Source organism: Gossypium arboreum, chromosome 4 (assembly GCF_025698485.1).
Source record: "Gossypium arboreum isolate Shixiya-1 chromosome 4, ASM2569848v2, whole genome shotgun sequence".
In the NCBI taxonomy this organism is placed as follows: domain Eukaryota; kingdom Viridiplantae; phylum Streptophyta; class Magnoliopsida; order Malvales; family Malvaceae; genus Gossypium; species Gossypium arboreum.
This window is the reverse complement of record NC_069073.1, coordinates 119,513,760-119,524,277: the sequence shown is the minus strand read 5'-3', so window position 1 is coordinate 119,524,277 and position 10,518 is coordinate 119,513,760. Positions and strand designations below refer to the sequence as shown.

At 33.7% G+C, this 10,518-nt stretch overlaps 1 protein-coding gene and 1 pseudogene across 11 annotated transcripts; one reads left to right on the top strand and one right to left on the bottom strand.

Annotated features, from left to right (window-relative positions):
* The first annotated feature begins 1,135 nt into the window (after positions 1 to 1,135).
* Positions 1,136 to 4,752, top strand: LOC108458963 (probable flavin-containing monooxygenase 1; annotated as a pseudogene).
* LOC108461013 (protein DETOXIFICATION 45, chloroplastic) lies at positions 2,999 to 10,189 on the bottom strand. 11 transcript variants are annotated; one of them, XM_053026591.1, is made up of 17 exons: positions 10,054 to 10,189; positions 9,930 to 9,953; positions 9,164 to 9,556; positions 8,618 to 8,742; positions 8,023 to 8,166; positions 7,736 to 7,893; positions 7,471 to 7,606; positions 6,652 to 6,748; positions 6,464 to 6,564; positions 6,121 to 6,284; positions 5,802 to 5,873; positions 5,583 to 5,699; positions 5,383 to 5,478; positions 5,168 to 5,289; positions 4,961 to 5,013; positions 4,279 to 4,330; positions 2,999 to 3,718 (listed from the first exon to the last, which is right to left on the bottom strand). In XM_053026591.1, exons 3-16 carry the CDS (start codon positions 9,520 to 9,522, stop codon positions 4,326 to 4,328), a joined length of 1,749 nt encoding a protein of 582 aa, XP_052882551.1. In that variant the 5' UTR covers positions 9,523 to 9,556; positions 9,930 to 9,953; positions 10,054 to 10,189; the 3' UTR covers positions 2,999 to 3,718; positions 4,279 to 4,325. The 11 variants fall into 11 exon arrangements, 6 of the variants coding, with proteins under 6 accessions (XP_052882551.1, XP_017616259.1, XP_017616260.1 ...); XR_008281323.1 differs by having other exon boundaries at positions 2,999 to 3,243; positions 4,279 to 5,013; XM_017760770.2 differs by having other exon boundaries at positions 9,930 to 10,189.
* Between the last annotated feature and the right edge of the window lie 329 nt (positions 10,190 to 10,518).

The following is a 10,518-nucleotide window of genomic DNA, read 5'->3' as shown; positions in this document are numbered from 1 at the left end:
AACATTATCTTAATGTTTATATTAGGGTAGTATTATATTTAGTATACGTTTATGTGTTATAAATTACATTATATATAAAAATAACATAATATAAAGTATTACAAACTTAAAACAGACGATCGGGCTCGAGCTTTGAATGTTCAAACCCGAGTCCAACCTATATTTTAAACGGGCTTAATTTTTTTACCCAAACCCTCCTAAATTTTGAGTGGACCTTTGAACCAAGAGAAGTAACCCGACCCATGAACAAGTCTAGTTGAAATAATAATTACGAGATAGTGAAAACTATGATGTTGTGGGTTTAAATCAAATCGCGCCTATGTATTTTTCTACATTTTGTATAAAATATAAAAGACACAAATATCTTTAATAATATTTGTTGTTTTATAAAAATAATAGGTTTTAATAATTTTACAATTGAGTTAAAATCAGATTAATGGGTGATACTAACTCAATTAAACTCTTAAATAAATAAACTATATTATGTCACATCCACGATGCGGATGAAAGAGAAAACTTTATGTAAAAAAATCTTTTAAGATTTATTCAATAATAAGTATAAGTGGAGTGGTGAATAATTTGTATATAAATCTTATTAAGTACATGTTTAATGTTAGAATACGTGATTTTTAATTGTCTTATTTAAAATTATATAAAAGTGTAAAATGATAAAAGTACCATCACAATAATATTAATTATCGTTTAGAAAAAGTATATATATAATTTTTTTTCAACTAAGTTAGTACTCAATTATAGTGGCGGCGAAGCTAGGGAGCCGGCAAGGGTCCGATCCCGCTAAAATGATTTTTTTTTTCATTTAGGCCCTTTATAATTTATAAAATTTTAAATTAGTTATGATAATATTGTATTTTGACCCTCCAAAAATGATAAAAATATGATTTAATCCTTTAAAAATTATAAAGATATAAACTATTTAAATGGTGAAATTGTATTTTTATTATCGTAAAAATATACAATTTAATTCTGCCCAAAAAAAATTTCTGACTCCATCGCTACTCGATTAAGTTGTTGCACCAACTCAATCAGAAATGTTATAATAAGAATGATTTATAAACTACTCTCATAGAAGAGACATCTATATATAGAGGCAAAACACACATGAACATATATCAAATAAAGATAGCAATGGACAGAAAGGTGGCCATTATTGGAGCTGGCATAAGTGGCCTTCTTGCTTGCAAATACACATTGTCAAAGGGTTTTTATCCAATAGTTTTTGAGTCCCAAAGCACTGTGGGAGGTGTTTGGACCAAAACCGTGGAGACCACAAAGCTCCAAACACCTAAACCAGTTTATCAATTCTCCGATTTCCCATGGCCGGAGTCGGTCTCGGAAGATTTTCCGGACGGACAGAAGGTATTTGATTATGTTAATGAGTATGCAAAGCATTTTGATTTGGTTAAGCATATCAAATTCAATACCAAAGTTGTTGGTATTGAATTTGAAGGTCCTAATGATGAAGAGATCCAAGCTTGGAGTTTATGGGGTGGTAATGGTGAGCCTTTTGGGTCTAAAGGGAAATGGAAGGTTGTTGTTGAAGATTTGGTAACTCTTTCAACTGAGGTATGTGTGAAATTTTGCTTTTGGTAGTTTAATTTGACGTAATTTGATTTTTATTTTTTATTTTTGTAATAATTTTTATATTCGATAATCACGTTGGGTCCAATTAAATTCAGAGTTGAGTCGGGTTGAATGTCTAAATGAAAAATAAGCTCTCCATTTTTATAAGATTTGAACTTAAGACTCAATGAAGGAACATCATAAAAGCCAAAGAGAGTCTTGCCCCTCTAAAATTTTGGAAATTTTTTGTTAATTTTTTTAAAATTTTAATTAGCTCCTAAATTTTTTGAAAATTTGAATTAGACCTCCAAAATTTTTGGAAATTCTCATTAAGCTTTCCAAAATTTTAGAAGATTTTAATTAGATCCTCCATAATTTTTAAAAATTTTAATTACGTCTTCCAAAAAAAATTTAAACTTTAAAACAATCTTTCTCATACCAAAAAAAATTTCATGCCAGTCGAAAAACTTTCATATTAGCATCATTTTAGTACGAGTAATTAACAGTATTAACTATTTAAACTAACTAGTGATATTATAAGATTAAACAAATCAAACTGTATCAAATACACGGATTAAACTCAAAATTTGAGAGACCAAAACCATAATTTTACCTTTGTTCTTATGATCAACAGTAACGGCTTTAGAAAATGGTATCCCATCTGTTTGAATAAAGAGCAGAATGAAATTTTATTGCAGATTTACAATGTGGACTTTGTAATCGTTTGTGTGGGGAGATTCAGTGGTTTGCCAAACATCCCAGAATTTCCCCCGAAAAAAGGCCCGGAAGCATTTGACGGTAAGGTAATACATTCAATGGAATATGCTGCCATGGATCATAAACAGGCTGCTGAGTTCGTCAAAGGCAAACGAGTCATTGTTGTTGGGTTTCAAAAATCCGCACTCGACATTGTAATGGAGTGTTCTGCTGCTAATGGTAAACATAATTTTAATTAACTGTTGGAAATTCATGCTTCTTTCTGGCATTAAACCATGGAAATGTTTTGCTTTTGACCAATTGATAAGTTATGTTAACAGGAATAGACCTGAGTGTAAGTATTTATCTAATCAATAGAGTATATCAGTTGTTTTTAAATCGGATAAATAGAAAAATGAGCTAAATTAAATTTTAAAATTTTTGAATATTTTAGGTTTGATCTATCGATCATTTGGGTTTTTAAATTAGGCTATATTTGGTTATTTATTCAGATTCAAATTTGAGTTTGAATTTTTTTTAAATTCTCATGACACTATATTCGTGTCATATTTAAGATTCATATTGCATGTACTTTAGAAAACATATTGCAATCCCAAAAGGATTTAAGTTCAAACTTTAAAAATGATATTGAAAATAACAGCTACGAACCTCAAATATAGACCGTAAAACGGACATGAAGAATATAGAAAAAAAAATCATATGCAAATAAAATTTCTGACCATATTCAATGCAAATAAATTTCTTTTCAATTCCAATGGATTTGCAGGAAAGGAAAATCCATGCACAGTTTTATACATAGAGCTCACTGGAATGTCCCTGACTATCTTCCATGGGGATTTTCACTTGCACACATGTACCTTAGCCGTTTCTCAGAGCTTATGGTTCATAAGCCTGGTGAAGGGCTTCTCCTTTCTCTCTTAGCCACAATTCTCGCACCGCTGGTACCTACATATCCATATCCGTCACTCACAGTTTTTAACCAAATAACAATACCATTTCATTTTAGTTTCATATTTCTTTTTTCTGATTTCTTTTAATTCTTATTTGACAGAGATATGCATATTCAAAATTTGTTGAAAGTGATATTAAAAAGAAGCTTCGTTTGGAAAAACATGGGATGGTCCCAACACATAGCTTCCTCAAAGAAATCAGCTCATGTTTGATCTCAACTGTCCCTGAAAAATTCTATGACAAGGTTGAAAACGGAGAAATCAAATTGAAAATGGCCCCAAGCTTTAGTTTCTGCAACAATGGCGTTTTGGTCGAAGGCGAGACTTCACCGATAGAAGCGGACCTCGTCATCTTGGCCACTGGATTCAAGGGTGAAAAAATGCTCAAACACATTTTTATGTCTCAAACCTTCCAAGACTACATTACTGGATCCCCTGATGCAGCCCTTCCACTCTACAGGTCAGTTTATCTACAATAAACACGATATTACTTGACAGGTTGGTGAGTCAGGTTGGTTTTCAGTCTAAGATTGAATCAATTCAGGTTTCAAAAATTTCGAGTCATTTCAGTTCTGGGTTTGGGTCAATTTAGGGTTCAGATCATATGGGTTTTGAGGCTGAGGTTTTTTGACTTGGATCATTATAGGTTCAAGTCACTTCTAGTTCGGGACATTTTGGTTTCATGTTGTTTCAGTTTGAGTCAGTTTGGGTTTGGGTCAACCAAACTGGATAAGTTCAGGTTGTTGATTTTTTATAGTCAAATCAGGTTTGGTTGGGTTCGAGTTGATCAGGTTAGACTTTCAGGTTTGGGTCAGAATTGATGGGACTACACAATATAAAATACGAAACCCTTTAAACACGGTCAAATAACAAAAACACAAACACGGTCAAATAACACAAACACAACACGAGATACACAGATTTTCTAGATATAAATGGAGTGGTGTTGTTTGAGCAGGGAATGCATTCAACCAAGGATACCAAAACTAGCAGTAATCGGATACTCAGAGAGTATTTCAAATATATTTACCTCGGAGATGAGATGCAGATGGGTAGCAGAGCTTCTTGACGGCACGTTCAAGCTGCCAAGCATTAAGGACATGGAAAAAAATATAAAAGAATGGGATGAATACTTGAAACAATACTCGGGTGGATACTATCGTAGAAAGTGCATTGGTGCTTTGCATATATGGTACAACGATCAACTGTGCAAAGATATGGCATGGAAACCAAGGAGAAAGAAAGGGTTTTTTGCAGAACTTTTTGAACCTTATGGCCCCATGGATTATGTCTCTAATTAAACTGGTTCTTACCTTGCATTGTACACAATCCAAATTCATCATCTTTATTGTGTGGTTTGTCCCTTATTTTCAATAAATGGGTTTCGGTTTAGCTACAAGATGCTCAAACCATGTATGAAGGAAGCACAATGTAAGAATGATGGGGTCTCTTATTGTGTGTAATAATAAGAAAAAGAAATATCAATACAATTTATTTTGCATAATATCTTGTACATTTTAGCTTGGAAATACTTAGTTGGACAGATAAAGTCGGCAAAATGTTCATATTTTGTATTTTCATATCGTATCCAAAATTATCCAGTTTAAAAGACTAGCTTTTTTCCATTTATGCATCAGCAAAAGCAGAACAAAAGCAGTTCAAACAATGACAACCTTAGAACATTGGTTTCTATGAACATACACTAAACTCACCTCTCTCCAAGTCACTGTGAAGGAACCACCAAGGCCCAGTTTTTGATAGTATTCTGTGAAAACAAACAAATAAACAAAGATGCATAAATATTAAAGAATACACTGGTACAAAAATTTGAATTTGGCAATGCTCCTTAAGTCTTTGGATTTGAGCTTGGAGAAATGAACATAACTCATGACATACAAATTTGTGTTTCAAAATTTTACCTGACAAATCCTGCTGTCATTCGCAGAGCCATAAAGAGAGTTAGGCCCAACCAAACCCCTTGAAGACCGAGAACTTTTGGAGCAAAGAGCAAAAATGCAGAAGAGACAGCACTCAATAACATCTGGAGATTACATAAAGTATATGTTACAAGAGGCAACATGTTCAGTTTTATATCTAAAATTAAGGACACAAAAATTTCCAATAGGCATCTTACCATAGAACAAGCTGCATAAGGGAAGTCCGAGACACCATAATGAAGACCATCAAATATAAATGCTAAAGCATTTATAGGTTGACTAGCACTAACGAACTATGATAATTTTTAGAAGAAACCGTTATAATTATCCAAGGACACCATAAACGTAAAAGCAAAAGAAAGGAAGGAGCTTACTGGATGTTGGTTTGAATACTTACCAGCACTCCAGTTTTAACAATTCCCAGAACCTCAGCATCTTGGGTAAACAAGGGGACTAAATAACCAAAGGATACACCTAGGATTGCAGCCAACAAAACACCTGTGACAAACCCTATCTGTAAAGCCATGAGCATCAAGTTAGTCACCGCTATATCAATAGCCAGATATCAATATAATGATAGGTGATGACAATTTTAGGAACATCCAGTAATGCTTGCCTTCAACACAAAGTTTGCAATTTCCTTCACAGTCTTTAGTTCGCCTTCAGATAGGTAACTTGCAATCATTGCCTAAAAACAAAGAATGTTAGAAAGAAGGGCAGCCTTATTCCTCATGATTCTAGGCCAGCTTAGAATGTCTTCACATGCAAAATAACGATTTACAGTCTTTATGAGCACGTGTTTGTAACTATTACCAAGGAGCTGAATTTTAGGGGATCTTGTTTGCCATCTATTTATGCTCTCTCTCTCTGATCTCAATGATTGTTTTGGTTAAATTATAATAACTTAAAAAGAGACTCCAAGGAGAATTATGTACCTGAGCAGATGTTGCAAGTGCATCTGTTAGAAGAGATACAGCCAGCCATACTTGCATGCATATCTGATGCGCAGCCATAGGCAGTGAACCTTGACGAGCAGCCATAGAAGTCCCCAGTGTCATTGTTATTAGCACTGAAAGAGTTCGTCCAATAAGAAAGCCACCTGTAAAAACCATTTTTTGTAAGAAAAAATGTCATAAAAATCTATATCCATCCAAGAACATAAATGTCTAGACATCAGAACAAGAGAAAGGATTATAAAATGGAAGGCTAAATCCATAATAACGAAATTGTTCTCCACATAACACAACCTTTTTTCTCGAAGCTAGTGAAAAAAATTACCAGATTTTATGTAGCTACCAAATTGCAATGCCCCCATCTTTGGGGGCAGTAATACAACTTTGTTGTTTAAATACCTGATCATCAGAAAGGCAACAATGTACCTGGTACAAGAAAATGTTGTAGTGTAATTTCCATGGAAACAAATCATTTAAGGGAAGGAAATTAATTCCTGAAGCAGACATGCTTACTGAGATAAAACAGTGGAGAGAGCTGCCCCCGTCACACCCATTCGAAGGCCATACATAAATAAGGGGAAAAACAATATGGATGATAAATTACCAACACCTGCATTTGAAACAACCACATTAATTAGTCAATTAAAGAAGAGAGATATTGAAAAAGTGAACCTAACACATTAACCATTAATTACTGGAAAACAGAAGTAACAAAGAACTTCTATGTGCTTTATAGATATCAAACTCCGCCCTTCTTTTATACCACTAATAGTGCTTCAATCTCCACAGTAAGCTGATACCTTTTTTATTGCCGCGGGGGTTGGGGGGGGGGGAGCAAGCAATTCCAAGATGCACGTTCAAGATTGGGCCAACCAGAATAGTTAAATACACAAGAGACATAGACCGTAACCAGTTTAAAATGATATAGACCAGAAGTGGCTTTATTCCGAGGGATAAAAGTGTAGTTGCAAATGAATGCATGTTAGGTTCTGATCTACTCCTTCCAACAACACTCAGAGAATGAAAAAAGAACCAAAAAAAGAAGAAAAGGGCTAATTTCAAAAACTATTACACCTATAGTTTTGCATCCTCGCGTCAGGTTTGTAGATCATCACTTAAAATGTAAATGAATTTTACACACTTAAATGTTACTGACTATTGAAGGTCTATGCAGCAGCTTGCTATCAAAATTTCATTCTGCAGCTAAATGGTAAACAAAGTTTGTACACATAAATTACAATCCATGCATTCTATGGTATCCATTCAACAAAATGTGGACACAAACATAGCTCATTCCATGCACCGCCCTTCAATGTCAAACAAAATACTTACCTAAGCAAAAAACAGGAGTCTGTGTATCTTTGAACCCACGGAAAATTCCTTGAAGAGCCAAAGAGACTACCACAGCAGGAGCCCCAAGAGCTCTAAGTGAAAGAAAATGTTTTGCCGGAACATGCATATCTGATGTCTGTTAAGAGGAGGAAAACCAGAAAAGAAGCTTCCACATCAATAACTAGCAGTATTTCAACAAAGAAGGATCAGGAGAAGGATGACTAAAAGATAAAGCAAAATAAATTTAAAATAAACCTAAACTTACTGAGGGTACTCCCATCAACTTAAGAAATAATCCAGAGCCAAGAGACAATGCCAATGCCTCAAAGATTCCAATCAAAATTGCTAGAAGTAAAGCAGTAGACACTGAGGATAATTGCTTTCTTTCAGCTACCCTATCGGGAATCTTACCATTAGTACTCCCTAGAAAATGAGAATTCAAATAGTCAAAGATCAAGTCAAAATTTTCAATCATCTACATAAGTCTGGTACCATAAACTAGAGACAAGATTAACCAAAACCAGCATGCGACACCTATCACCAAAAATTCACCTGCTGACAAATTTTCAATTGCATTCCTTGAGATGTCTTCAGCAACAAAGGAAGTTGCAACGCTAAAGAGAGGAATATTGAACAACTTCGATACTACATTAAATATTGATACGGAAACACCTGCAGAAGCCAATGCCACAGAACCTGCGCCAACAACAGAACAAATATCGCAATAAATATATAAACCGTTGATTTCAAAATTTTGAAGCCTGAAATTTTGTACTTTAGAAGCAGGTTCTATCAATTTTCAAAATTCCAATTACTTGAAACCACATTAAATCAGCATAAGCATACAAATTTATTTATTTGGAAATTGGAATTTGGTAACAAAATTAATTTTTGACGGAGCAGTGTGTGCAATTTGCAGCACAGATAAGAGTAATACACCCGTGGTTATAGAGAACCTTATCCTTCAGAGAACTGTAACTGTATTAAAAGATTAACAAAGAAATCACAACAAAAGAAACTCCAACTAAATTTTTAGTCTATTACCAAAGAACGAACATTGTTAGCATCAAATAATCAAACAAAGGAAAATATAATTATTTTAGCAAGTAAAGCAATGGAACAAACTAAAATTAAAATTAGCTCATACTCAATCTTCCAATGTATGCCGTCTCCATCAGTTGTGCAAAGGGATCAATAGCTTGTCCAGCAATCGCAGGCAGAGAAAGCATAATAAGTTCCCTCTTGACATCCACAGACTTCACTTTCACCTCACTGCATATGGAAATTTTAAAGTTCATATTAGCACATAACAATTGGTAAAATGGAAGCCCAATTGTAAATAACGAGGCAGAGAATGAAGCAGTTACTGAGCATCGTGGTATTCAAACTTTTTTAATTTAATAATATGACATAATGAATGATACATTATCTTACAAAGTCAACTACGTCTTTTCAACTATTGCTTAAAGTTCTATTTTACCATTCTGCTATAGAGGGAAGAAAACATTGTATTACAGAAATCAATCACTCCAATTTTCATAGTTATTACACAAACCAACCCACATCAAAACTACAAACCATCTAAAGGAAGAACAGGTATACATATAAGTCTGTATGTATATAGATAGATATCATACAACTTTAATAACAAATAACTATGAAATAAGTAAACAATAGGTCATAAAAATCTTACCGGACATTAACATTTTCAGTTGAACTTGAGCTTAACAGGGCAGCATCATCTTTTTCATTCAACGTGAGTGTCTCCTTGACATCTTCCACACCGAAATCAGAGCTTAACTGATTTTGAAACACCGGAAAACGGGGATTCCTATGTGCCACTAATGGTGACAACAATGAATTCCTATGTGCTGCAGATAGGTGGCAGCTTCGCACACCATCTATGTAGCCTAATTCCTTCCTAAATTTACATATTTCAGATTGGTTTAATAAAGAATTAGAACCCGTTGACCTATTTATCTTGTTCCATTCCCTCTTTCTATTTGTCAATCCACTAGAAATTGTAGGAACTTTCAAACTTGTCAGTGCCATTGCCCAGAATTATCAGTTTTAGAGCCTATCCAACCTGAAAATTACATTGAAAAAATTAGATAATTATTTCAAAACAAAATTTCAGCTAAGCAACATAAGAGTAAGTTACAAAAACAATCAAATTTGATGAAATAACACAAACATATAAAATTATCAAGAATTAAACAAAATTTAAAGGAATTTCTCGTTCTTTTTCTTTTTAACTTCAAATGGCCAAACTAAAAAAAAAATGAAGCGAAACAGAGGAAACCGCGAAAAACAACAGAATTTTACAATATATTTTCGTCATGCAATTACGAAAAATCAAGCTTCTTTACTAAGACAACAGACATCTGCCTAGAGATATTTTCTGTTTGGTTCTCGAGAAAAAGGAGGCAAACTAGTAATTACGTAAGAAAAAAAATTACCTTTCTTGAAGAACTGAATGAGTACTGAGTAGCGAATTGAGAAAGTTAAGGTTTTTTGTTTCTAAGTTGTTAAAACCAAAGGAGAAAAAACAAAAACAAAAATAAAAAAAATAAAGCGGTTTACCGTATCATCGCCATTGATAAACTACGGAAAGGTAGTTTCAAAGTTTCAACAAAAATCAAAGAGTAATTAATTAACACTTGGGAACTTGAAACTGTGAGGCCGAATCCGATACCCCGTACTATGGGCGTGGATTTTAATCTATGGATTATTGGGCTTTCTTGGCGCATAATATTTGCACCCTCTAGCCTACAACTAGGGTGGTTAAACTTTGGTTAAAAAAAATATTTTCAGAATTGGACCGGTGATCGAACTGGCAAGACTATTGGTTTATCAGTTTGATCGATTCGATTAGTTTAATCAATTTGATTAAAATTTCAAAACAATAAAAAATGGTTCAACCGATTTTTTAGCCGATTTAATCGGTCTGCATCGATTCCTTATCCAATTGATTCAATATCATTTTTCGAACCGATGCGAACCGATTCAAATATCATTAATTAAAACCAATGTTTTAAAAATTGGATT

Excerpts from the sequence above, each read along its gene's own strand:
- LOC108461013 (XM_017760770.2), bottom strand. The coding sequence starts at position 9,522 with ATGGCACTGACAAGTTTGAAAGTTCCTACAATTTCTAGTGGATTGACA. Across the intron at positions 6,749-7,470 it reads GACTCCTGTTTTTTGCTTAG|GTGTTGGTAATTTATCATCC; the intron begins GTAAGTATTTTG and ends TTTCAAATGCAG. Across the intron at positions 5,014-5,167 it reads ATGACAGCAGGATTTGTCAG|AATACTATCAAAAACTGGGC; the intron begins GTAAAATTTTGA and ends TTGTTTTCACAG.